Genomic DNA, 27,042 nt, shown 5'->3' on the forward strand with positions numbered 1-27,042 from the left:
CGCAGGGAGGCTTGGGAGCCGTTAATACTCGCGAACCACTTAAGGGCCCAACGGCTGAACGGCGGCAGGTTTTGCAGTCATTGTACAAGGGACTGGGCGGAGATCAGCTGAGGCAGAAGCCTTGGTTTCAAAGTGGAGCCAGAACGGAAAGATCGGAGAAGCAAAGGCAGAAAGGCGATGCGGATGAGCTATGACCCTCAGAGGCCCCCGTAGCACCCCAAGCCTTGTGGGTTTACTTAGCGCAGTGCTCTTCGCCCACCCGGAAACAGGCCCGGGCCCCGCCCACGTGGGGCTCTGCCTCTAGGCGGTCCAGAGTCTTCCTGCCGAGCGCAGTGCGCTTTCCCCATGGCCTATTACGAGGAGGTGAGTGTGTGCGGGTTCGAGGACTTCAGCCGGGCTGTGGAGCAGCACAAAGGCAAGACCATTTTCGCCTACTTTACCGGTTCTAAGGACGCCGAAGGGAAAAGCTGGTGCCCCGACTGCGTGCAGGGTGAGGCCGTGATTTGGGTGCTACTGCCTAGAGGAAGTGGCAGGAAGGCCGGCTCTGGGCAGAGGAAGGGGTCTTCTTACTCCTGGAAACCCGCAGAGTTATCTGAGCTCTCATCTTGTCTCCTTTTCCTGCCCTGCCCTATGCCCTTCTCAGTCCATCCCCGCCCCAAGAATGTTCTACCTTTCAACCCATATAATCTTAAAATCTAGTTCTTTAAAACTTTTCACTTCACTGGTATGATTAGTGTCTTACTGGAGACGTGAGTTGATCTCCTTTGAATAGGTTAGCAAATATTTTATGTCTTTCATTCTTCTGGGTGCTGGGGCGTGGGGACAAATCAGTACTGGGACTTAGTTACCCTTAAAGTGTCCCTCAAATCAGATAACACCTTACTTACTTAACGTTAACCTCCTCAGTTAACTGCGGGTTAAAGTCTGAGTTCTTAGCAACACTGGGGGGAGGGAGGCACTGTTTACCAGTGCCTGATTGTAGAGTTGATGTGTGATTACTTTATAACAACTTTTTTTTTAAAGCTGAACCAGTCGTACGAGAGGGGCTGAAGCATATTTGCGAGGGAAGTGTGTTCATCTACTGCCAAGTAGGAGAAAAACCTTAGTAAGTGTCCATATATGCTCTATTTCCTAGACATGCACTAGACTCTTGCAAACCTGGGAGAGAAGGGCCTCAGGACTCAAGGAATAGTCGGATAAGTCAAGCAATTATAAGACATTAAAATACAAATTAAAATTTTGAATGTTCAGCCACTTGTATTAAAGGTAAGGCTAATTCAATGAAGTTGGCCTGGTATTAGATCAGAACTTAATTGTCTTTACATTTATTATATATCTTAGTCACACTTTAAATAAAAATTTTTTCACAGGGATATAGGTAAGTCACAGTCCTCAGGTTTTTTTAATGTTTATAACAAAAACAATGATTGCTAAAAGACTAGATGTAGGAATATATCAAATATTAAACAAAATGTCAGAATCCAAGTAAATGTTTTTTATGATGACCTTTTCTTTTCAATAGTTGGAAGGATCCAAATAATGACTTCAGAAAAAACTTGAAAATAACTGCAGTGCCTACACTACTTAAATATGGAACAGTAAGTATCTCTCTTCAACTATATTGGGGCTATAATTCACACTGTCAAAACTCCTTTAACTTGTTCTGGATTCAAATGTGGAAAGATCTTGCCACTTCATCCTAAACATCACATGGCTATTCAGAGTGCATTTGTCCATGCCCTATGGCCAATCCCAATTAACTATTAATAACGTAAATATCTAAATAGTACATCTTTTTCATGATTTTTAAAAGCATTAATTTAAAATTCTGTAAACACTGCTCAAGAAAGTTGGCCTGCACATGATTTTTTTTTTTCTACACAATTTCTTAAACACTGGCATCAATGTTTGTTTTCCATTTAACCCATAATTCTGATTGAAAAGAAAGGGCACCTAGCTCCTCTAGTTTAGTCATGGCCCTGGAATTCTAAGAATTGAGGGGCAGGAGGGAGTGGCATTGGGCTTGCTGTCTCCTGTTTTAGTCTAAGTTTAGGGCCCAGTAATTTTAATGATTCACCTTTAAAGCAAGTAAGTATCAACTCATAAAATTTGTTACAACTAGTTGATACAATAGTTTCTGAATGGCATACTTTCTCTGTTCCAAGTTTTGTGCCATTCAAGGCTGAACAACTAACTCTTCTATCCCTTCCTAATAACATTTTGTAGCTATGGGTTAAAATATGACTGTTCTTCTCTTAACAGCCTCAGAAACTAGTAGAATCCGAATGTCTTCAGGCCAACCTCGTGGAGATGTTGTTCTCTGAAGATTAAGATTTGATGATGAAAATTGTGTCTTGATTTCTTGATTTGCTCTAGTATAATAGAAACTGCATACTTGGCTTTGAATTCATGTTAACCATAAATAAATAATGACAAGAAATTGGTACATCTAAACAACGGGGTGTATTAAAATGCTCGTGAACCCTCTGTTTGTAATATATGAATATCTTTAAAATATAGGTAAAATAAGACTTCAGGAGTGGTAGTAATAACACAAAGGAATGTATTCTTGGAGGTAATAGAAATACCTGAAAGCCCCTAATAGCAGACAAGTTCCAAATCTGTTACTCCTAAAACACCTTCTTTGGCTTTATAATTTAGAACTTAACCTAACCACTGAAAGAAAGCGCAGCAAATCTAACCCAGCCCCCCTTAACATGCAGTTTTGTTTCACAACTGAATTTACATCCCAACTACTTGGGATAAGGCAGTGCCAGAGAGGTCAGAACCTATATAACAGTAGGAAGGACTCCAACCTGAGTCAGTTACACTGAGGACCACTTCCTGTGTGAAGGACTCCAACCTGAGTCAGTTATACTGAGTACCACTTACTGTGTAACCATATTCAAGTTACTTAGCCTGTCTAAACATCAGTCTCCTTTTGAACAAAGATTGTTCTGAGAATAAAATGCAAATGAGCACTTAGCACAGTGCCTGGTTTGTGTTAATAAATGTTGGCTTGACAAAATGAGCACAAGTATTTGAGGTTCCTCACTTTGCTCTAGCCTAAGGTCAAGAGTCCAATAGTTAACTACCCAATCTCCCTGTCATCACTAGGTCAGGGATGTGTGGTTCTTCCATAAAGGCTCTCTTGCACAGCAAGTAGTGATACAGGTATGTCCTCCTTTCCTGCACAATTTAAGAAACTTTATGTCATTCCTGCTCTGTGATTTAAAGAGGTCACTGACTATTCCACATGTAGATAAGAAGGGTAGGGTAAGTGATCTGAAGGACAGTAAGGTTCCACAAGATGGACTTGCCCCAGGCCCCACTGTACATCAGGAACAGAGCCAAGCTGTGCTGGGGATATTTGATGGCCCTTCCCTTGCCCCATCCCTACTATCTCATTAAATTGGTCTAAAGCACCAAATGTTTCTGTTCTTACTCAGTTGATTGAGTTAAATACTAACAAAAACTTACAAATCCAGAGGGAAACCAAAGAACAGTTTTGGTTTAACAGAAATAATCTATTAACAATAAAAAGTTGGATTAAATAGCACACTAAAGGTACTAGGTGCTACCACAATAAAAGGTAGGATGAGTCTTTTCTGTCTTCACTGTACAAAAGCAATATATACAGTCTTAGGAGCCTGGTCTGGATCCAGCCTTTCATTTTCCTGCTGTGTTATTCTGCTGTTGCTGCTCTGCCAGGGCTTGCTGAAGGCGCATCCGCTTCCGGGAATAGTGCTGCCAGTGCAGAATTTGTTGCTCATCAATAAATTTTGCACACTGAGCATTCACCAGCTCCTTGCGGAAGTGTTCGTATTGGAGTAGTTCTAACATGTGTAAACACTGAGGGTACCTGGGTATAAGTTTATAAATTAATGATTGGCACAATTTAAGTCAATAACGCCAAGCTCTAACTCAGTTTCTCACTTAAAAATGATCTGAAGCCTATAATTTCGGTAACATTAATTTAGTACACTGGTAGCAAGTTTTGTTTTTTTTTCCTGCTTAGGCAAAGAAGCTAGTGATCAAAAATCAGCATTAAGCAAAATTTTCAAAAGTGAGAAAACTTAAGTTTAGAAAGATTAAGTAACTTGCCCAAGACCACACAATAACTAGTAAGCAGAGTCCCCATTTGTGGGCGAATCATACTATTCCATTGATGATTTCTAAGGCGAGGAATAGGAACACTTTTAATTTTAAATAATTATGTGTTTAATTGATAACTATTGGTTTTCCATCAATAATAAAGAATTTTAAAAAGTGATTCAATTTCAAAAAGAACTATGTATGTACAATTATACTGTTTCCCATGGGATATGGAATTCTGAGATTATGTATACGTTAAGACTGTGCAAAGTCAAAAGTATATATACTGTGGTTAAAGAGCCAAATTTCTGGCTATCATAAAAAGAGAGATGAAGGAAGGGAAAGCAAGAATGTACCGTTACTGAGCTGGAAATGAAAACAGTATGAATTCATGACTTCTTATATAGACACACAGAAATAGACAATAGATATGTGTTCCTAGTTTGTGTGCTGAGAAAGCCTAGGAGCAATGACACTTTGGTACCAAAAAGCATACTTAGTGCCCAATTCATGAGTTTTAAGTAGCATTTTATAGGGTTCCTTGCAGAAATGGCTGATTCCAGGGCTCAGGAGGGAAAATACAAGATGAGCCTGGAATATTATATAATGCCAAAGAAAAGTGCCCAAAAAATTATGCGGCTATGTCAAAAGTACTCAGGAGACAATTTGAAGGGGCTCCTTATGACCATATCTGGAATCACTAGAGTGAGAAAATACATAATTATAATCCACAAAATAAAAATAAGATTCCAAGAGTCCATGCCAATGTAACTTTTTTAAATGAATAAGTAAATTGGGAACAAGAGATTGTTCCTTACAACTAATAACTAGAGAGAATAATGGAATTAGAAAATCACAGTAAAAATTCTTTGAGGCAAGTATCTCCAATAGATACTAAAATTAGTGGGTAAAAGTATGATATGAAACAAGATGATTTCCTCACAAGATATTTATTAAATATAAAAAAAATAGTAACTTGATATGGAAAAAACTGGCAGCCACCACCTCAACCGAATGATCAAAACTAACATCACCAGTGGTCAGTAAATCGACCTCCTGACTCCTGAAATACCTAGAAGGATATGTCACTTCTGTGTCACAGTCATGAGGAAAAGAAAACAAACTCAAATCAAAGGAGACTAAGAAGACATGATGACAAAATGCAGTATATGAGCCTACACTGGATATGGTACCAGACAGGGCATTAGTAAGACAGCCTGCAAAATTTGAAGTCTACATATTACATAATAAGGTTATATATAGTATATTAATGTTCTGATTGATCATTATACTGTGGTTATATAAGATAGTATCATTTAGCTTATATGGGTGAAAACCGTACAGGGATTCTCTTTACTACTTCCCAAGCTGTTTTATAAGTCAAACTGTTTCAAATAGAAAAGACTTAAAATTTAAATGAGTAAATTAAAAAACATTAAATCATATAGGAAGTACAAAAAGCCAGAATTGTACAAGTGGCACAAATGACTCAAGTTTGGAAGACAGTGTACTACAGCAGTGCTTCCCAATTTTAATATGCACATGAATCACTCCTTGAAACACAGATTCTATATCAGAATCTGGGGTGGGGCCTAAACTCTGCATTTCTAAAAAACTCCCAAGTGATACCAACACTGTTGGTCTGAGGACCATATTAAGCGGGAGGGTCCAATACCATGCTGTCCTTCCAAGATATTAAAGGTTTGCTATCTACACTCCAGAGATACAGTTGCTTGTAATTGTTAGTAGACGAGCCTAGAATGCCATACTCCCACCCACCCTAGCTATTTCTTTTTCTCGAAGGCACCGGTACTTAAAATTACCTCGGTCTATACACCAGCTCTACAATTCACCAGCTGGGTGGCCTTGAACAAGTTACTTAATCTGTCTTAAGGCTTAGTTTCCTCATATTTAAAATAATGTGACAACCAAGAGAATGGTCTCAAGTAGCATTTGAAAGTCAGTAACTGGAATTTAGACACACAGTCATCATTTATCAAACTTGTAGAAGACAATGCTCAGAATACATTAAATAACAGGAATTTTAAATATTTTGACAGGTACAAAAGTAAAGTTAAGCATTTAAACCAGGGGTCCCCAAACTTTTTACACAGGGGGCCAGTTCACTGTCCCTCAGACCGTTGGAGGGCTGGACTATAAAAAAAACTATGAACAAATCCCTATGCACACTGCACATATCTTATTTTAAAGTAAAAAAACAGGAACAAATACAATATTTAAAATAAAGAACAAGTAAATTTAAATCAACAAACTGACTAGTATTTCAATGGGAACTATGGGCCTACTTTTGGCTAATGAGATGGTCAATGTGCTCCTCTCACTGACCACCAATGAAAGAGGTGCCCCTTCCGGAAGTGCAGTTGGGGCCAGATAAATGGCCTCAGGGGGCCGCATGCGGCCTGCGGGCCATAGTTTGGGGACCCCTGATTTAAACTGTGAAAAAGGAAATGACATAAATGAAGAACTCAACAGCATTAATGAAAATAAGAACTGAAGGATTTTAGTTGACATAAAGCTCCCAGAAAGTCAGCTCCCACCTCCACGCAAAGGTAATGTAAATTTGAGTTGAATTAATAGTAGTATAATATACATATGGAAAAAAAAAGTGCTGTTTGATTCACTGTACCCTTACATCTGAAGGTCTGTGTTTAGTTCTTGGCTGAATAAGGTAAGGCAGAATTGCAAAATATCCAAAGGAAACATAGGAGAAACGGCTGAGGGTAGTTGAGAAAAATAAATGTAAAAGAGACATAGTTGCAGGTACTGGCTGTTAGTGAAGCAGGTCAAATGGTAGAAAGTGTCTAGAATAACAAAAACTACAGACTGAATGATATGCCCACAGGGATTAATATGCAACCTCTCTTGAATTTAAGTATCTGAAGGGCCCTTGCCTTAATAGGGCATAGACTGGTTCTAGATTAATTCAGGGACAAAACTGGGAATATGGATTGAAGTTACATGAAGGTATATAATATCACAATATAAGGAAGAACTTTGTAACATCTATATAGTTAACAATGGAATTGGCTGTCCCCAGACAGCAGTATTGACTCAATGGAAACCTCTAGGCATAGTGTAGATGAGCAATGTTGTGGGAAAATTGAACTTGGTTTCTAAGACAGCGTCCATAACTGATTCTCTAAGTCTACATATATACATGTTGCAATCTAATAAAAAAAGTATTTTCTCTGGATTATTAAATGAGTAAGTGGTTCTTTATAAAGAGCCAATAAGGGTGCAAAGGGTTCTGCAGGCAGCTTTATGAATCAGCTCTTAGACATAGATTAAAAAGTGACTTGGGGCCCTGGCCGGTTGGCTCAGTGGTAGAGCGTCAGCCTGGCGTGCGGGAGTCCCAGGTTCGATTCCCGGCCAGGGCACACAGGAGAAGCGCCCATCTGCTTCTCCACCCCTCCACCCCTCCCCCTCTCCTTCCTCTCTGTCTCTCTCTTCCCCTCCCACAGCCAAGGCTCCATTGGAGCAAAGTTGGCCCGGGAGCTGAGGATGGCTCTGTGGCCTCTGCCTCAGGCGCTGGGATGGCTCTGGTTGCAACAGAGCAACGCCCCAGATAGGCAGAGCATCGCCCCCTGGTGGGCATGCCGGGTGGATCCCGGTCAGGCGCATGCAGGAGTCTGTCTGACTGTCTCCCAGTTTCCAACTTCAGAAAAATACAAAAAAAAAAAAAAAAAGTGACTTGGATAAAGTACAAGTTTAAAACATTTCCCTCTCAAATTTGTGTCTGTTTAGAAAAGGTTCATTATTGCTTTTTGACTACCTAGTTTAAGACAAAGCAGAGGTGTGAATTCAAAGTTTATTTTTTACCACTAAAAAGGAATAGGTTAGTGATTATAATATGCCTCTTGTAATTTAGTAGCCCATAAAATGACAGCAACTTTTTTTTCTTTTTTTATTGGAGGGGACAGAATCTCACATGTGCCCCAACGAGGATCCACCCGGCAAGCCCACTAGGGGGCGATGCTCTGCCCATTTGGGGGTGTTGCTCTGTTGCAGCCGGAGCCATTTTTTAGTGCCTGAGGTTGAGGCCATGGAGCCATCCTCAGCACCCAGGGCCAACTGGCTTGAGCCAATCTAGCCATGACTGCAGGAGGGGAAGAGAGAGAGCAAAAGAGAAAGAGAGAGAGGGGGGATGGAGGGATGGAGAAGCAAACGGTCACTTCTCCTGGGGAATCGAACCAAGACTTCTATACACCAGGCCGACACTCTACTGCTGAGCGAACCGGCCAGGGGACAGCAACTTTTGCACAACCTAAATTATATGTGTGTATGTATGTGTGTGTGCATTTTTTTTTAATGAGCACAGTATTTGGAACAAAGAAGGCCCTGAAAAAGACAGAAGCTATGAAGACTCAGGTCCCAAGAAAACCTTCCTTACAAAGCACCCCTTTCTGGGTTCTTACATTTTCAGCCTATGGCTATGTCCCCGCATTTATAGACTGTGGGTTCCTCAGGATCAGAAAACCAGTGAGATGGGGCAAGTGGTTCAAGATAATGTCAGATAAGACAGAGCCTGATCATCTACAACTTTAGCTCAAGAAAAGAGACCGCAATTTATTCTCCATGCAGTGGGGAGTCACTGAAAGTTTCTAAGCAAGAAAGTTACATGTTGTGATTTACATTTTAAGAGATCAATTTGGCTTCTGTGTAAAGAATCATTTTGCTTTGTTTGGCTGGGGGTGGGAAGAAAGGCAAGAGTGGAAGCAGAGATAACCGGTGAGTAGTTGACAGTTTAATAATCCAAATTAGGGATGAGTATGTCTTGCGAGGTGGTGGCAACTAAAAGTAGTAGAAAGATTCAAAATATATTTTTTCCAATGTGAAACTAAGAAGTCTGTGAAATATCAGTGTTTTGGAATATAATAAAGTATATACATATTTAGAACTAGAAAAATAAACTTACTTTAGATACTTCGCATATTCTGGTTCTTTCCAGTAAAGCAAGTACTTAAGGTAATTAACAAAAGTTTTGTCTTTGAAGTAACCTCTTTGGGCAAGAACTGAAAGGCATAAAAAAAAAATACATCTGTAGAACAAACCAATCCTTGAACTACTAATTGGTGACTCCTAACATAAAGAATTTACTTGTATAACATCCCCACCACCAACACACATTGAATTCAAAATCAAGTCCCAGTTTGCTCAATTATATGTGTGTGTGTGTGTGTGTGTGTGTGTGTGTGTGTGTGTGTAGCAGTAATTCTCAATTGAGAATGTATAAAAGTAGACACTATTATGAATTGCAACTGGTCTGTCAGAAATCATTAACTCAATTCAAGCAGGTGCTCAAAAACTTACAATTAAGGTAATTTGGGTTAGCTAAACACTGCACAAATTCCAACTCCAACTGAAACCGAAGTCGATTTCCAGCATCATCTAGGAGAGAAGATAATGAAAATCACCCAAAATAAAGGTTACCCTATATAATGTTGATTTGTTGAACGCAAACCGCAGTAAAGAAATCTGACTAATGCTGACATTTCTACATAAAGGGCAGGTGATGGTTTTTCTAAATTGGGTGTGAGAGGAGATAAACCTTCCATACAAGGGTAAGAAAAGAAAAGCCCTGGTTAAAATGATTAAATTAAAGCTTCTCTAAAGTTGGAGAGAACTCATCAAAGAAAATAGGAACACAATAGGGTAGGGTATGTATCACTTGTGAACGACTGTTGAGGGATTTTAACAGTGATCAATGGGGTAAGTGGTAATAACTGTGCCTTCCCCTATTTTAATAATGCGTTAAAATGCTGATGTGATTAAGTTAAGCAAACCTAAGTGAATGCTAAATCAATGCGAAAAAAAACCGTTTAGAATTCATGCTGAAAAAGAAACGAGTGTGTACAAGATCAGGGAGTGTGTGCATACGTGCGAAGCATCACTGGCAGAAAAATACACAAGTGTGTCGGCGGTATTTCAAATTAATGCAAGTTCATTTGAGAAAACAAACCGAACTCCCCTCCGTTAGTGTCCAGCCAGGAAGCCATGGGATCGGTGTTGAACTAGCAAGTGAGGAAAGAACCAAGTGAGTCGGCGACCAAATCAGACTGAAAAGGCAGAACTACCTTTGCTTCAAGAGCCCTCGCGCCTCCCAGTCTGAATTCTAATCGCGCCAAGAATTAGGCCTGCAAGTAGTCCCGTGGGGGAAGCGGGAGGAGGTGTCTGGGCCCTAGATAGGCCTGTTTGCCGACACTCCCGGCTCCGAGCGCTACTGACCTGTCTCCATAGCGACAGCAGCGGCCATCACAAGCAAAGAAGCTAAGCCGCCACCAGACAGACACAGCAACTGCCGGGAGCGGCGGAGGAGGTTCCGGAAGCCACAGCTCCGCCTTCCTGTCGCGGGGCAGTGTGGGATGCGGGCACAGCCTGGCGTCGGGGCGGGAGGTTCGGCCCATCCAGGCCCCGCCCAGGCTCAGTCCGCGCTCCTCCGGCTCGCGCTCTGTGGGATCGCGCTCCGCGGGCTCACGCTCCGAAAAGCCGATGATGTGCTGAAAGCAAGGAGACCTTGGGGAGAGGGCCCATTATTTGCAAGGGAGAGAAAAGCCCCTCACGGGGCCCCCGTGTCTGCAGGTCCTCGTGTCGGGGCACTCTCGTTCACCCCTGTGTCTGCGGTGATATAACACGCAGTTGTGACATCATCCCTTTCCCTGTGCACTCTCGGGGAGTGTTGGGCTGTGGGGCATCCCGAGCCCTCTTGGCCCAGTTCCACCCTAAAATGGCCTCATCCCTTCGGGGAAAGCCTGTTTCACCCCAGGTAGAGACCACCCGCAGCAAGGAGACGTCAACCCTTCGCGTGGAGACCTCGTCCCACAGCGTGGAGACCTCCTCGCGGGTGGTGCGCACATCTTCCCGGCAGGTGGAGACCTCCCAGCGCCGCAGTGAGAGGTCCTCCCAATCTCCCTCTGGGAAGTGGCTCCCTCGTGTCCTCGAGGTGTCTTCCCAGCACGTGGAAACCTCCTCGCAGCGCACAGAAACGTCCTCGCGCCACGTCAGGGCGTCGTCCCTTCGGGTGGAGACATCTCTGCACCGCGTGGAGAGCCCTCCCAGGAGGGACAAGCCAGCAAAAGGTCAGAATGTAAAAATGGCCAGATGAAATGCTTCCCAAAAGCCACGAAAAGGCCGTGGTCCTCAGCCAAGACAACATTGCCTCCAGTTTGCAGCCACCGAGCCGCCAGGTGGACCAATTATCTTTGATTTCCTGGAAACAGCCCATAAATCACTGTGAGGAACATCCAAGGTACGGTTTCTGGACTCTGCCAATATTGACCGATCATGCTGCGTGTTGGACCATCCTGCCTTTGACCCAGGCTGCTATTTTAACTTGAATCCAGCGTAAAAGGTTTTCAGGTCCATTATACTGTGTAAGTTGAATTGATGGACAGAGTCTGAAACTCTGAGCCAGGTGAGTTTGAGGTTCGTAGTCCCTTCGCTGCTTAGGGACAGGGACCAAACTGAAATGATAACCAGTAGAATGAATGATTATATGCATGCTAAAAACCTGAGGGGCAAAGAACAGACTTTTATTAATTAATTGGCCTTTTTTATGTTTCAAAATAAGCAGTTATTATATTTATACTAAGCCTTAGACGTGGTACCCCCACCCACACACTTTTAAACATAGGTAAAAATGTAATTAAAAATGAAGATCAACTTCAACAATGAAGGATAATCTTAGAGAAACCAGGCCTGAGATTTGAGGAGGTGGAGGGTAGGAATTTTTGAGTACTCTATTCCTGGACAGCATTCTAGCACTTTGACTATAGCAGGGAACAGGAGAGGCAGGGCCTGGCTCTAGAGTCCTGTGTATCCTGGTGAAGAGGCAGACAACAAATGACAAAACAAGACAGTTTTCTATTGTTATTGAGATTTGTGTGGGTTAACAGCCATGCAGAGATCTGGAAAGAGTGCATTCTAGTCAGAGGAAACAGCAAATGGAAAGAGTGGATGGAGGCAAACTGGAATGTATGGGACAGAAAGAAGACTAGTGTGGCTGGAGTCTAGTGAGGGAGAACCATGGTGGAGGAGAGGGTGTGAAGAACTAGGCAGGAGCAGTTTCTAGAGGTCTTGTAAGCTGGGGCAGAGAGCTTGAGTTTTATTCTAAGGTCAATGGGAAGACATTGGAGGGTTTTCAGCAGGAGAGTGACATGATGCAATTTATATATTTTTTCTTTTTCTACAGTTTATATTTTAGAAATACCCCAGCTTCTATGTATAGGATGTCAGACAGTGGTCTCAGCTGGAGGTGATGCTGTCCCCTGGCAATGTCTAGAAACATTTTTATTTGTCACAATTTGGGGGTACGGAAGTTTTGCTAATGGCATCTGGTAGTTGGAGACAAGGGATGCTGCTGAATGTCATACAGTTCACAAGACAGTCCCTCCCCACCACACACACCAAACAAAGAATTACTTAGATCAAAATGTCAATAGTGTGATATTGAGGAAACCTGATGTAGGGGACAAGCGATGAAACAAGAACCAGTTAGGAAGCTAATGCCATGGTCTAGCAAGAAACCATAGTAGCTTAAACTAGGGTGGCAGAAGTGGAGCTAGAGAAAGGAAGGCAGATTAGGGATGGGTTTGGAGGTAGAGTTTACATGACCACTGGATATGGAGGTGAGGGAAAGAAGACTAGAAGATTCAAGGATGATTTCTAAGTTCTCACTTGAGCAATTTGATGTATGGTGGTATGGTCATTTATGACAAATACAGGGTTTCCTCAGTTTACTACAGTCTTGACATATGACATTTTGAGTTTACAACGCTCACTCCCATAAAAACTATTTTATTAAGTGGGAGGCGGGTATGCAGAGACAGACTTCCGCATGCGCCCTGACCAGGATCTACCTGGCAAGCCCCTACCAAGGCGATACTCTGCCCAGTTGGGCCACAGCTCCATTACTTGGCAATGTTGCACTCGCCGGGTAAAACAAACACTGGAGACGTTTGGAGAGTTTCAGACAAAGTTTTATGGCCAAGAGAAAAAAAAGAAAACAAAGCAAAACAAAACAAACCTGCGCAGGGGTGAACTCAAGTGGTAGTCACAAGAGCCACACCGAGCGCCTACAGTCTAGGGGTTTTTATAGTATAGCAAGCAAGCAGTTCATACAGAAGCAAATTTGGCATTTAGCAATTGGCTCCCCCAAATTAAATTCTAGTCACGTGCCTTAGCAACCAGTCATACAGTTGAAAGCCCCAGCTGGAAATATCCCTATCTATCCCCTAGGATGTGGTTACATTTTCTGTCTTAGCAGTTCTTGTGACTTCCTTATCTCAAGGACTCCTCAGCTCCTAGCCATCCTGGGAGTCTGGGCTCATCTGTTTACTGGACTAGTTCCTTTGAAGTTATTTCTAAAGCCTATTAATGTATTTTATGGCTTTTATTCGAATGTCACAGGCAACTGAGCTGTTTCATCACCTGAGATGGAGGCCATGGAGCCATCCTCAGCACCGGGGCCAACTTTGCTCATTTGAGCCATGGCTGTGGGAGGAGAAGAGAGAGAGAGAGAGAGAGAGAGAGAGAGAGAGAGAGAGAGAGAGAGAGAGAGAGATGGGGTGGGGTGGGGTGAGGTGGGGTGGGGGTGGAGAAGCAGATGGTCACTTCTCCTGTGTGCCCTGACTGGGAATCAAACCTGGGACTTCCACATGCCAGGCCAGCGCTCTACTGCTGAGCCAACCAACCAGGGCCCATAAAAACTTAAAATATTAAGACATGAGTATTTTGGCTTACCATTAGCATGGTACTTACTGACTACGTGGGTGAACTAGTTTGGCTGCGTGGTGAAAGAATACACAGTATTCTTTTTCTGTGGCTTAGTTGTGTTTTTATGTTCTAGAGAATTATAAATATTTTACAACTGTGTTAGGATAGGTAAGTGACTTAGGCTAGCGTGTGTTTCGACTTATACCAAAATTGAGGTTACGTCTCTGTCATAGGAACGGAACTGTGTCATAACCCAAGTACTAAGGTAAGTAACCCCTGTACTAAGGTAAGATCAGGTTTGTTTGAGGGGGGATCCGTTAGTTTTGGCCATGATGAACTTGAAATTCCTGTGCAGTACCTAAATGGAGACACTGTGTGGCAGCTGAATGCCAGAAGCCAGCTATCCTGAGGGAGGTGAGGATTGGAAATATTAAAAATGTGGGTTCATCAGTACACAGATGGTATTTAAAGCTATACGACTAAATCTGACCGGGCGGTGGCACAGTGGGTACAGCGTCGACCTGGGACGCTGAGGACCCAGGTTCGAAACCCAGAGGTCGCCAGCTTGAGTGAAGGCTCACTGGCTTGAGCAAGGGCTCACTGGTTCAGCTGGAGCCCCCTGGTCAAGGCACATATGAGAAAATAATCAATAAACAACTAAAGTGCCACAACTATGAGTTGATACTTCTCATCCTTCTCCCTTCCTGTCTGTCTGTCCCCCTCTCTCTCTCACTAATAATAATAATAATAATAATAATAATAATAATAAATAAAGCTATACAGTTAAGTGACTAATATCTGCCAGGCTGTCTCACTCATGTTATGCTGTGTGAATGAATTTGAGATCTTGTTTTTGGGAGCACCAGCTAGCTCATCTCTCTTTCATCCCCACAGGGCCTGGCCTGGCCTGGCCCACCTAATTTTTCCTTGCATCTAGTACTCTGGCAGCCACCAATAAGTGAGAAAATTTGCACTAAAATCTTAGACAACTATTTCAGAAAACCTGACTTTCACAGGTAATGTAACATTGCTCCTGGGAAGAAGGTCCTAAAACAAAGTTCAAAAGTTCAGATTTTTGTGTTGTTTTGTTTTGGTGGTGATGGTATGGGGTGGGGGAACATGGATATTAATGTGTAGTCCTAGGCCCAGGTTCTTATGAGATGGCTGAAGAACAACTGAATTGATCTATAACAGTGGTTCTAAACTGGGCGTCATTTTGCCCCACACGGAAGAACATTTGGCAATGTCTGGAGGTATGTTTGCCACAGCTGTGGGGGTTGGATACTACTGGCATCTAGTGGGTAAAGTTTTGGCTTGAGCAGTTTGGTATATGGTGCATACCACTAAACATCCTGCAATGCACAGGTTATTCCCTACCAGTCCCTGACCACAAAGCGTCACCGGGTCCAAAATGTCAATAATGCAAAACCCAGAAGATTCTAGGAGCTTGGAAAGCTAAAGCGTGCTCCGTTGGAAGAAGCACCGCACTCATCATAGGATTATGCTACGGGAGAGGTTTAGAGACAGCGGCCTACATCAAATGTCAGGGCAGGAGCCCTCAGAGGAGCAGGGTATATTGTTTCTTGAGGAGACCTTATCTATGCTTTTAATAATTTTATATGATATATAACCCAGGAGGAAAACTGGTTCCATCTAATAGGATGTAAATGACCATGACTCCATGGAACCTTTTTCTGAGGTAGAGTACTTGCTGTTTCTAGACACTTTGCTAAGTCATTACCCACATTACTTCACTTAATTACATGGAAGTGCACTGGGCTCCCCAGTAGAATCGGGGCTCAGGCCAGAGGAATGTTATAAACCCCAAAGCCTACCCTCATGCTTCTGCCTCACCAAACTTCTGCTATAAACTAATAATTAGACTTTGGAATTTTAGTCTTTGGTGAGCTTACTAATTCTTTTTAACATGACAGACCATGTACATTACATACAAACACTCTCTTAATCAGTGTTTTTTAAAATGGTAGGGTAGTTGTTTTTCTTATCAATGTTCTTTATTAACGCCTATTATAAAAGTGATACATGCGTAATAGAACAAGTGAAATAACTTGAAGATGCGTAAAGAACAATTTAATAATTTTTCATCATTTATTTTCATCCTTTGAAAATAATGTCAGCAACTTGGAGTATATCCTTCTAGACTTTTCTGTATTAACTGCTTTGGTCTCCCTTTTTAGTAGTACCTGTAAGACTGGTTGGAAGGCTGTTGTGAAAAGCCAAACACTGATTTCTTGATGACCGATTCTCTTGGAAGGACACGCAATTGTGACATCTTCTTTCTTTTGTTATCCTTGTTTCATAAGAAGGTTTTACTTAGATTTCTTCCTCCTAATATTATCCATGTTTCAAAGCTGAAATCCAAAGGGGTACACACAGAGCAAGAAAGATAACAGACACGAAGAAAAGGATGTTGACAAGATATTTGCAATCCATACCGTTTTATACATCAGATTTCACGGTTTAGAATGATCCTATATATTAAAAGAGCTTGTATCTGTCATATTTTTCAACATAGCTTCTCCTGTACATTATAAGAGTGTGCATGCTTCTTGTATGTGAGTATCCTCCCCACATTTTCCACTCTTGGAAGCTCCAAAGGTAGCACAGGTGCTCTTGATTCTGTGACATGGTAGATAATGCTGAGCACATGTGTACACTAAAGAGCAAAGAGCAATGCCATCCCCTCCATTGCCAGCCAAGAAAATCTCTAACAGCTCCATCTTCTAATCCCTTGCATTTGTTGAGCTAGGAAATGGCTGTGACTTGCCTTCAGTCGTTGCCAGTCAAGTTAGTTTGAAAAATAAGTACAAGTCAGCACCTGTCATTCTTCTCATAATTCATTCATGCATATATAAGCTGAGGGCAGCCTACAAAATTCATATATGTTTGCTGTCACTTGTTGAAAATACTTGATGAAAGAGTGCCATTAATAGAATACTCTTTCCCCAGATCACACAAGCCAGGAGGAGAATTATGAGCCCAACTAGCGAGGTATTTGGCACAAGTTCCCATTTAGATCTCCCAGGATGCCTGGTCTTCTGTTCTTGCTGTGTCTCCCATCCAGTATGGCTAGTACAAGTACCCTAGTCCAGATGCCAGATGCTTGATCTCACCTCTATGCAGTGGTGGGATTTAGCCAGTTCGCACCAGTTCAGCAGAACCGATACCTAGCTTTTGTTGTGTTCAGCGAACCAGTTGTTAAAATGGCACGTGTAATCAGGGTTCTCTTTAAGGTGGACTCCTGGGCAGCCTCCCAATGTGGAAATCACAAATTTACATCCCTTACTCTTTTCTAAGGTTCATCTGTGCAACTGTGTATCCTAAGCTCCCGTAGTAATGTTCATTGAGTCCATAGGTGAAAAAAATTGCAAATGAGGATGCCAATCAAGAAGCAATATGGAAATATCTTAAATAACAGTTTTATTGTTTTTTGTCAGATATTATTTAATATTTTTAATATTTTAAAACTTTCTTATCTGGTTTTGTATACATCTTTTATTCTTATTTAAGTATTAAATGCATGGGATAATAAACTACCTTTCGGTATATAATTTTTTTATACTTAAAATGGGTCATTAGGGCAGAGAACTGGTTGTTAAATTATTTGAATCCCACCACTGCCTCTATGGCTTCACATGTATATATGGTTTCCATACGTGGAAAAAGAATTTATTTTTTAAAGAAAAAAAATTTTTCAAAACAGTTGACCTTCATGGTACAGAATAAAAAAAAAACTGAAGTCCATAGAAGCGAAAATAACTTGCCACCATGTTTAACTTGGAACCATATTTACTACCTCCTAGGATGGTTTCTTTTGACAGCCAAATAAATATAGGTATAGTGTCCTTCAGTTTAATTTGCAGTGAGCATAATAGATAATACTAAAAATAGAGAGGGAAGAAATAAAGAGGTAACATTTATATGGGATTCTACAGCACACTGTCATTCCTGTCAGGCTCAAAACATCTCATTACGATTTGGAAGCTCTATTATTGGGTGCATAAACATTTAACATCATCAGGTCTGCTTGATAAACTGACCCCTTTATCATAATGAAATGACTTTTTTTACTCCCCAGTAACAGTCTTTGCTCTGAGATCTATTTTATTTGATACAAATATAGCCACTGCAAGTTTCTTTTCATTATTGTTAGGGTGGTATACCTTTCCTCACCCTTCTACTTTCAACCTATTTGTGTCTTTATATCTAAAATGGATTTGTTTATATAATTGGACTCGATGTTTTTTTAATCCAACCTAATAATTTTTCTAATATGGGAATGTTTAGGCAATTTATATTTTCTGTAATTATTGATACGTTGAGCTTAAATCTATCAACTACCTGTTTGTTTTTTATTTGTTTCCTATGGTCATTGTTCCCTTTTTTCTTTTGTATTAATTTAGTATCTTTAATTGTTTATTTCACCCCCTTTGTTGGCTTATTTACTCTATCATTTTATTTTAGTAGTTTCATTAGGGTTTATAGTATACATTTCTAACTTACCATATTCTACCCTCACATGATGTTATACTACTTGACATACATAGTGTAAGAACCTTACAAGAGTGTACTTCCCGTTTTTCCTTGTCATTGTGCTATTGTCATAATTTTACTTAGTCATATGTTATAAATTCTACAGTACACTGTTAACATATTTACTTTAAGCAGCTGATATTTATTCACATAGTTATCAGTTTTGGTGCTCTTCATTTCTTTGTGTAGATACAGATTTTCATTTAGTAACGTTTACCTTCTGCTTAAAAAACTTGCTTAATTATTTCTTCCAGGGCCTGTTTGCTGGTGATAAATTTGCCTGTCTGGGCCTCACTGCCTTCACCATAAAATGAGAAGTTTGGAACTAATGATCTGTGATTCCCAAAGTGAGGAATGCAGGCACTGCTGGTATACAAGGTGGTTATAGGAGGTATGGAAATATATTTTATTTTGATAGTTAAATGTTTATTCAGTGTGTTTTTTGGGGGCAAAATACAGCCATGTCTCAAACTTGTAATTTCACCAATATTTTACTTAAGTTATAGTGAGTATTTAAAAATGTTTCAGTGAATTGATTTAATGTGTCCAATGGTTTGAAAATGATATGGGGCTATGCTCACACATATTAAAGGTAAAAATTGCTTTGTGAAACTTTTGTGTATATTCACAGTGTAAAATACACTGCTCACAACAATTAGGGGGTCAGGGAACATGCAGACACTCCAGTACTTTCAGCCTTTTGTACAGTGCATTTTCACCAATGAAATAAAAGTTGGTTTTCCATCTCATTTGTATAATCGAACAACTTTTTTTGACTTGTCATTTGCTTTTCTAATGTTCTGTTTAATAAAAAAATTTAATGCTTCTTTTTATTATTGCTTCATATTCATTTTGAAATATCCCCTAATTTTTTTGAGCAGTATATATTAATATTGGGAGTGACTGTCAAAAAAGTTGGGAAAAAGTGCATCTCTGAGGTCTCTTCCCACTACAGTGTCCCGAGTCAGTGGCCATCTTTAAGTTTGTGTCATGACAGACAGTGGACAGCAGAGGTCAGACGATTCTTACCAGGCAGCAAAGGCTGATCCTTGGATGAGCAGAAACCTAGACCAACTGCCAAGCAGGACAGAGGCCTGAGGTGACAGTTGTTGGCAGAAGATCTGGCTCATTTGCCTGCAGGAGTACAGCTCTGAGAGGCACTCTAGATGGCTTTGCTGTAGTCCCTTTCCATTCTCCATCCCCAGATTGGATTCTGGTCTCTGGACTTTCAAAACACCCTGGGGATGCTTTGGGTGTCTTGTTTTTCTCAGACAAAGGCCCCATGATTCAGGATTGGGCTGTAGCCATGTTCATCTTGGAAAATCAAAGCATCTTCATGTGACAAGCCCACGCTGATTTAGTGAGGACTCCTGTGTTTCATATTCCTATCCAAAGGGAGCTTTAATATCTGAGAGCAGTAAACATGCATGAGCACCAACTTTCCTCTTGTCACTGTTTGAAGCACTCTCTATGTTCTAACTCATGCATTCCTCACAGCTTGAGGAGGTAGGTCAGGACCTTGTGGCAGAGAGACGTTAAATGACTTAACCAGGTTACCAGCTAGGAAGATGCAAAGCCAGGATTCAAACCCAGGCTGGCTCTTAACCACTCGTGCTCTTAACCACTAGCTTCTGCTGGTAGGAGAGGAATAGATACCAATTTCTCTAATAATGTATCTATTTCAAAGGATAGTGAGGCTGCAGGGTGCTCAGGAGAAGTCCTGGAGACCATCAGAAGAGCAGGAAACAGGTGGGCGCACTTCCTTCTGCTGTCAAAAGGGCTGTCTTTGTCAAAGGAAGCCTCAAGACCAGAACAAGAATCAAAGGGTATAAAGCTACAAAGAGATGTATTTGGGCTCAACAGAAGGAAGAATTGTAAACATTTATTATAAGATCTGTAGACAAACATAGAAAACCCAACCCCATTAAAATCCCAGCACTATGCCACATCTGTGTCTGATCTCCAAGAAAAGCTTTTCTAACAGTGAAGCCAGTCCCGTGATGGACTAGGCTGCCTGCCGACCGGCCTGCCACACAGCAGTGAACACTGTGCCTAAGCAAGGACAGATGGGGCCAGACAACCACTTGGGAAGGGCGCCTGTTAGACAGGAGGGTGCAGAAGGCCCCAGGATGCCTGAGGTTGGCACAGGGGAAGGAAGAGAAGTGAGGAATCCATGGGGCACCCCTCCCTCCCCTGTTCCCTTGCCAGAGACAACAAAAGTGTTACATCTCCCTTGTCCCCAAGCTGGACTTCCCCCCCCCCCCTCTAAGCAGTAGTGCATCATACTTTATTCTCTCCCAGATTTCCTCAAAGAGCTGTCTGCACTTACTGCTTAAACATCCCCATCCTGAGTCTTTCTACACCCTCGCAGCCTGGCTGCACCAGATCTGCCCTTCCCAAGGTCTCTTCCTGCTATTCCCAGTGTTAAACCCAGTGGCTTCTTCTCAGTCTTCGTCCTCTGTGACCCTTCTGCAGCGTTTGAAACTGGGAACTATGCCCTCTTTGAAATTTTCTCCGTTGGTTTCCGTGAGCCTGCACTCTGTGGCCCACTCTCCTTTCACTGTGTCCCCTCGCCACCCCTAACCCCGCAAATGTCAGCAGCCCCAGAATGCTTTCTCAGCCTTCCTTTCTCGCTCTGCACCCTACCCCAGCACTCCCAGTGCCAGCTGCTGCCTGAATGCTGCTGTCTCTCCTGAGCATCAGACCTCACGGCCTGGACACCTTCTCCTCAATGGCCTAGATCTATCTACTTTTCTTCTTTCTTTCTTTATTTATTTAGAAAATTAATTTTAACAGGTGACGTTGATCAATAAGTGTACATAGATTTCAGGCAAACATCTCCACATCATTTGATTAGTCAGTTATGTTGTATATCCATCACCTAACGCCAAATCATTTCCGTCACCTTATATTTGTCCCTCTAGGCACGCAGTGCTCAAGCCACGTCCTACTTGTGCTCGCTCTGGAACAGCACACTTTCTGTGGCCTGGTTTCCAGCTGTGCTGGTGCTCCAGCATCACACTGTGTGTGTGTGTGTGTGTGTGTGTGTGTGTGTGTGTGTGTGTGTGTGTGTGTTGACATCCTAGCTCAGGGAACAGGAGGAGGAGAGAATAGGAATGGAGTCAGTGGAACCAAAGAAGCCGTAGGATCTGGTGTTCTGTGAGGACGGCTTGTCCATTGTCCTTGTGTGACCCACGGGCACCCCTGATGAGGGTGTGGCACGTACCAGCACCCAGTCGAGCACATCAGTGTGCCGGGCCTGGGTCCAGTCCTGAGAGTCAAGGCAGGAGCCTGGCTTTGAAGACATGTTGTCATTTCCTGAAGCTTCCCACCGCCTCTCTGATCTCATCTCCTGTTACTCCCCCACCCCACCCCACCTCGATTCCTTTTCTACCTTGCTGGCCCTTCATGCTAACCCAAAATACCGTGTTTCCCCATGTATTCAATATAAGACACGCCCTTTTTGGAAAAATTTGGGGTCTAAAAACTGGGTGCATCTTATACGGTGTTTGTGGCATTTCAAATGCCATAGATGGAACTGAGGACGAGGCAATATATGAGGATAGTGATTCATCATCAGATACAGAGAGGACAAACTAATGGATGGGAGTTTTGACAGTGATGGGGAGTTGTATGAATTTTATGATGAATAAAACTTGAGTTTAATAACTTTATGTAATCCTTTTTTTTTTTTTTTTTTCAAATTTCAGGCCCCCAAATTAAGGTGCATCTTACACATGGGAGGTTTCATCCTGCCTTAGGGCCTTTGCACTTTCCATGAATGCTGCCGAGAATGTTGTACCCCAGTTTATTTTATTTTATTTTTTTTTGTATTTTTCTGAAGCTGGAAACGGGGAGAGACAGTCAGACAGACTCCCGCATGCGCCCGACCGGGATCCACCCGGCACGCCCACCAGGGGCGATGCTCTGCCCCTCTGGGGCGTCGCTCTGCCGGGACCAGAGCCACTCTAGTGCCTGGGCAGAGGCCAAGGAGCCATCCCCAGCGCCCGGGCCATCTTTGCTCCAATGGAACCTCGGCTGCGGGAGGGGAAGAGAGAGACAGAGAGGAAGGAGGGGGGGAGGAGAAGCAAATGGGCGCTTCTCCCATGTGCCCTGGCCGGGAATTGAACCCCGGTCCCCCGCACGCCAGGCCGATGCTCTACCACTGAGCCAACCGGCCAGGGCCCCAGATATTTTTTTAATGGTTTGCCTCTTTATGTTATTTAGGTGTTAAACAAGATACTGATTTTACTGGTTAAATACGTCCTCCTTCTCCCCCACCTTCCTCACTCTTAGCCCCTAACCCTTATATTTCTCCAGTGTGAAGTTATTTTATTTGGCATTTGTTGCCTATATTCCCCACTGGAAGGGCACAGACATTGATTTGTTTGTCCCCCAAAATGTGTAATAGTACCTAGCACAGAGCAGATGATTGCTCCCTGAATTATTCTTTCTTCTTTACTCCTGTGTCTTCCATTTACACCTGCCTCTCCCATGAGATTGAAAGCACACCAAGGGCAGGGACTGTGATGAAGCCTCTTTGTGTCCAGCAGCTATGTGTGGACTGTACCCAGGCCTGGTCACTCAGTGTTCTCAGCCCCTGTAAGGCAGGGCAGGCACAAGGGATGTAGTTTCTCTGGAGCACCATTAAGGGCACATCTGGAAAGCCAGATGGGCTTTGAATAAGGACGGAACTGTTTGGTGACACGTGCTCATTCATGTGCTCCATGGCCTTTCCCCTTTCTTTCCTTTCACCCGTAATCCGCTGAGTTCCCACTCACTGCCCGCTTCTGTGGCGGCCATGAAGAGTGAGGGGAAGACGTAGAGCTGGATGACTTGAGTTCAGAACCAGATCTGCGCCACCGTTGGGCAGGCCAGGAGGGGTGACCCCACGGCCCTCTTCCTTTGCCTCCAGTCTGTTCTGAATTGCCTTCACCCCGTCATGCTCCAGCTGCGCATTCAGACTTCAGCTGCCTTACCTGCTTGCTGTGCTGGCAGACAGCAGGACATTTCAAAGCCTGGAAAATCACTTTTCTTAAAAGAGGACCCAACTCCACCATAACTGTTTTGCCTTGTCTCCTTGCAGCGTGACATTGGAGTGACCCAGCAGGCGTCACCCAGACTCCCAAGGGCCACCAACGTGAGCGGTTTAGGTGAGCAGGCTCAGCCGAGGCTGTCTCCCCACCAGTCTGAGGTCTGTGGGTTAGGCTTCTTGGTTAGAGAGCCTCAGACAGGGAGCATCAGGGCAGGTCCCTTGGGGAGACAGGAGTGTCTATAAGGCCAGCCGGACTCAAGATGCACCGTTCACCAGCCAGGGTGGGGCTGCCCAGGCATCCAGGCAGCTACTTTATGTAATTGTTAATTTTCATACAGAGAGTTTTCTTGTTTGCTTATTTTCACATATCTTAAGGATCCTTATATGTTATTATTTGGTTTTCAGAATCCCTATTTTAATAAATATTCGCGGGCCACAGGGACCGTCTACTCAGCGGGCCACATGCAGCCCCCTCAGGCCATTTATCCGGCTCCTGCCGCACTTCCAGAAGGGGCACCTCTTTCATTGGTGGTCAGTGAGAGGAGCACTGTTGTGGCGGCCCTCCAACAGTCTGAGGGACAGTGAACTGGCCCCCTGTGTAAAAAGTTTGGGGACCCCTGGTACTGGATGGCTGTGCTTTTATGGTGCCAGAAAGCTGTTATCTCAGCCTGGGGTAAGGAAGCCCAGGTGGCCTCTGAGGGAGTAAGCGTTCTTGCTGCACCAGAGATCTTTGGTGGGCCTGAAAAAGCCATTTTGTTGGAATCTCATCTCTGCTGTGGGGTCTGTCCGAGGCCTGTTAACAGACACAAGGGAGATGTGAAAAAAATTCAGTGCTATGCTGTAGCATATTGGACATAACATAACACCACCTTCGTCATCTTTTATATACAACCTGTCATTGTGAATTATTTCCTCGCCACACGTTCCCTGCAGTGGCATTGCCACATAAGAAGAGATGGACATTTGAATAGCACTGGCGCGGTATTGCCCAGTTTCTTGCTGTGCTAATTCACAGGGCCACTGGCAGTGTGTTTAAACTGGCTTGACCACACCCCGGCAGCAACAGATGTCATCACTGTGTTAATGTGTGCTAATTTAGTTAGGTGTACAGGCTCCTCTAATGTGCACTTTCCTGATTACAGCCAGGATGTGCACATGCTCTTGCTCGGTGCTGACTTGCTCCTTGGAGCCACGCCTGGTGACAGCTCCCTGCCCTGTAGCCTGGGGCTCTGTCTGTCTGTCTGTCTCTCCATCTGACTCTTGCTGTCTGTCCTCCCTGCTCTCTCTCTAAGCCTGTCTGTTGGTTGTAATCTTTCAGCTTCTGATTGCTGACTTTCTCTGGTTTCTAACGGGCAGGCATGTGGCTGGTTTGTGGAGACCTTGTACAGGCCCTGACAAGCTGCTGACTACACCTGGACACTCTGGCCAGTGGCCTCTAAGGCCTTGCTCTCCCATTGAACTCATATAGGCCCTTCCTTCTACCAGGAGTTCTTCAAGAACCCATTTCTTGTGATAGTACAGTTGGTTAGAACATCTATCTGATACTCCAAGATTGCAAGTTCAATCCCCGGTCAGGGCACATACAAGAATGAACCAATGAATATGCATAGACAAGTGGAGCAACAAATCGATGTTTCTCTGTCTCCCTCCCTTCCTCCCTCAAATCAATTAAAAAAACAAAGCCTGACCTGTGTTGGCACAGTGGATAAAGCATCAACCTGACACTCTGAGGTTGCTAGTTTGAAATCCTGGGCTTGCCTAGTCGAGGCCCATATGGGAGTTAGTGCTTCCTGCTCCTTCCCCCTTCTCTCTCTCTCTCTCTCTCTCTCTAAACCCAACAATGCTTTTTATCCCTCCAGGTGACCTCGTCTGGGCTGATCTCCTGAGAAAGGACCGGGAGTGACCAGGCTGTTGCTCAGGGAGCCCCTGCAATGAAGTGTTCCAGGCCCTCCACCCTCAGACAGAGGGGCCTGCATGTCCTGGCAGTTGGGGACGTGGGTCCCCAAAGTCCAGATGTGTGAAACAGAGCAGCCCACGTGATGACAGCAGTTCAGCCTCTCTTCCTGCTCCAGCAAGCCCCTTGCCTGAGGTGGGAGGAGCTCACCTCTCAGGCTGTAAAGCCACTTGACCCGCCTCGACAGGGGCCCCCAGCACCCATGGTGTGGCAGGGACGGAGCAGGGCTGGCGCACTCCCCACTTCCGGAGGCATCGGAGGGTTTTAGCACTTAGGAGGGTTTCAGGAAGACTTCAGAGAGGCAGCTGGCCTCGAGAGCAGTCTGTGCAGGTGCACTTGGGGAGCCCTGTGGTTGGCAGACTGCTGACTCCAGGCACTGGCCCTGGTGCTGCTCGTCACTGAGGCGGGCAGTCTCCGCTGTCACCTCTCCTGTGGACGGTCCCAGCACCGTACAATTAGAGGGCGTTAAAGCCAGATGGAAACTGAGACGTCAAGTTTTTCTTTTATCCCCTCATTTTAGTTATACCATTTTTAACATTCAGCTCTTTTAAAAATTATGAGGTAGTGCATGTCTATTCTAAAATATTTGGAGAATACAGAAAACAATTGCAAAGAAAATATAATCCTATAAGTTCCCCAAAGATAACTGCTGTGATATTTTCATCTCAACTTTTTTTTCTGTGGTTGTATATATTTTTATTATCGTTGAGATCATACAGTGTAATTTGTATCTGCTTTACTCACTTAAAATAAAAATTTTAATTTCAACATAAAATGTTCTTCATAAATACTTCTAATGACTGCATGAGTGGACACACCATAAGCATGTACTGTTACCTAAATGTTGGGCATTTCATATTTTGAGTTTTTCAAGAGCATTAAAATCCATTAAAGTAAGCATCTTCCAAATATAAATCTTTGTCCACAATTTGATTTTCCCCTTAGATTAGATTCCTACTCCTAGAGTACCAACATGTTTTAAGACTTTGTATATGTCTCTGTTTTGCTTTCCAGAAGGTTGAACTAATGCATTCCCACCTTACCACACAGCTACACCAAGAAACGCCATTTTAAAAACATTTATTGATTTGAAAGGCAATAAGACTACTGATTCCTTTCACTAGATGACCTGAGACATGGTGAGGAAAGGGACATGCCTTGGGTCACTCCAGGAGCGTGTGACCTCGTTCCATCCGTACAAGGACCTGCAATAGTAGTGGAGGAGCGCAAGCATGTAGCGGAGGTCACGTGCCCAGACTCACAGGCAGCGCACAAACCGTGCAGCCTGAGGGTGACCCCATGCAGTGGGCCCCAGGGCCCTTGTACTTCACCTCTGTTCTAAAGCTGCGATTCCCAGAAAGGTGTTGAAAGGTGATTTGGGGCCAAGAGATGAAGGAACTTGGTGTTTGGATTTACCCTGTAGACAGAGGGGCATCATTCATGGGTTCTTAGGCATCAAGACTGTTTTGCAAAGATGTTTCTGGTGGACTGGCAGGGGAGACTGGAGACGGAGCTGGGCCGGGGAGATGCGACCTGCAGGTAATGTGAACAGAGAGGACTGCCCAGATGCATGTGGGCTGGGGGTCATGCGCAGTCAGGAGCAGCCAGGATCCAGGGAGGCCCCCTGCTGTGTCCTTTTCATTTGGCAAGGGCCATTTTTATCTGCTACACG

General features: G+C 43.4%; 3 protein-coding genes across 6 annotated transcripts; 2 read left to right on the forward strand and 1 right to left on the reverse strand.

The window, feature by feature from the left end:
- The first annotated feature begins 82 nt into the window (after window positions 1-82).
- TXNDC17 (thioredoxin domain containing 17) lies at window positions 83-8,993 on the forward strand. Of its 2 annotated transcripts, XM_066363421.1 has the most exons (5): window positions 83-490; window positions 1,024-1,105; window positions 1,523-1,598; window positions 3,118-3,174; window positions 8,540-8,993. In XM_066363421.1, exons 1-5 carry the CDS (start codon window positions 346-348, stop codon window positions 8,564-8,566), a joined length of 387 nt encoding a protein of 128 aa, XP_066219518.1. In that variant the 5' UTR covers window positions 83-345; the 3' UTR covers window positions 8,567-8,993. The 2 variants fall into 2 exon arrangements, with proteins under 2 accessions (XP_066219518.1, XP_066219519.1); XM_066363422.1 differs by lacking the exons at window positions 3,118-3,174; window positions 8,540-8,993 and adding an exon at window positions 2,263-2,985 and having other exon boundaries at window positions 197-490.
- MED31 (mediator complex subunit 31) lies at window positions 3,497-10,463 on the reverse strand. The gene is made up of 4 exons (XM_066363420.1): window positions 10,342-10,463; window positions 9,427-9,504; window positions 9,032-9,128; window positions 3,497-3,862 (listed from the first exon to the last, which is right to left on the reverse strand). Exons 1-4 carry the CDS (start codon window positions 10,367-10,369, stop codon window positions 3,670-3,672), a joined length of 396 nt encoding a protein of 131 aa, XP_066219517.1. The 5' UTR covers window positions 10,370-10,463; the 3' UTR covers window positions 3,497-3,669.
- A 48-nt stretch (window positions 10,464-10,511) lies between these two features.
- On the forward strand, window positions 10,512-26,151 carry C2H17orf100 (chromosome 2 C17orf100 homolog). 3 transcript variants are annotated; one of them, XM_066363424.1, is made up of 4 exons: window positions 10,512-11,527; window positions 14,722-14,843; window positions 18,636-18,772; window positions 25,276-26,151. In XM_066363424.1, the coding sequence occupies exon 1, from the start codon at window positions 10,841-10,843 to the stop codon at window positions 11,216-11,218; it is 378 nt and encodes a 125-aa protein (XP_066219521.1). In that variant the 5' UTR covers window positions 10,512-10,840; the 3' UTR covers window positions 11,219-11,527; window positions 14,722-14,843; window positions 18,636-18,772; window positions 25,276-26,151. The 3 variants fall into 3 exon arrangements, with proteins under 3 accessions (XP_066219521.1, XP_066219523.1, XP_066219522.1); XM_066363426.1 differs by having other exon boundaries at window positions 14,765-14,843; XM_066363425.1 differs by lacking the exon at window positions 14,722-14,843.
- The last annotated feature ends 891 nt before the right edge of the window (window positions 26,152-27,042 follow it).

The sequence above is a fragment of the Saccopteryx leptura genome, chromosome 2, assembly GCF_036850995.1.
Source record: "Saccopteryx leptura isolate mSacLep1 chromosome 2, mSacLep1_pri_phased_curated, whole genome shotgun sequence".
Classification (NCBI taxonomy): Eukaryota; Metazoa; Chordata; class Mammalia; order Chiroptera; family Emballonuridae; genus Saccopteryx; species Saccopteryx leptura.

Bases quoted from the DNA above. Each gene is read 5' to 3' on its own strand.
- TXNDC17 (XM_066363421.1), top strand. From the start codon at position 346: ATGGCCTATTACGAGGAGGTGAGTGTGTGCGGGTTCGAGGACTTCAGC. The intron at 1,599-3,117 runs GTAAGTATCTCT...TGTCATCACTAG, and splicing joins CACTACTTAAATATGGAACA to GTCAGGGATGTGTGGTTCTT. The intron at 3,175-8,539 runs GTATGTCCTCCT...TTACATTTTCAG, and splicing joins CACAGCAAGTAGTGATACAG to CCTATGGCTATGTCCCCGCA.
- MED31 (XM_066363420.1), bottom strand. From the start codon at position 10,369: ATGGCCGCTGCTGTCGCTATGGAGACAG. The intron at 9,505-10,341 runs GTCAGTAGCGCT...CTTCTCTCCTAG, and splicing joins TGCTGTCGCTATGGAGACAG to ATGATGCTGGAAATCGACTT. The intron at 3,863-9,031 runs GTAAGTTTATTT...ACTTATACCCAG, and splicing joins GAATATGCGAAGTATCTAAA to GTACCCTCAGTGTTTACACA.
- C2H17orf100 (XM_066363424.1), top strand. From the start codon at position 10,841: ATGGCCTCATCCCTTCGGGGAAAGCCTGTTTCACCCCAGGTAGAGACC.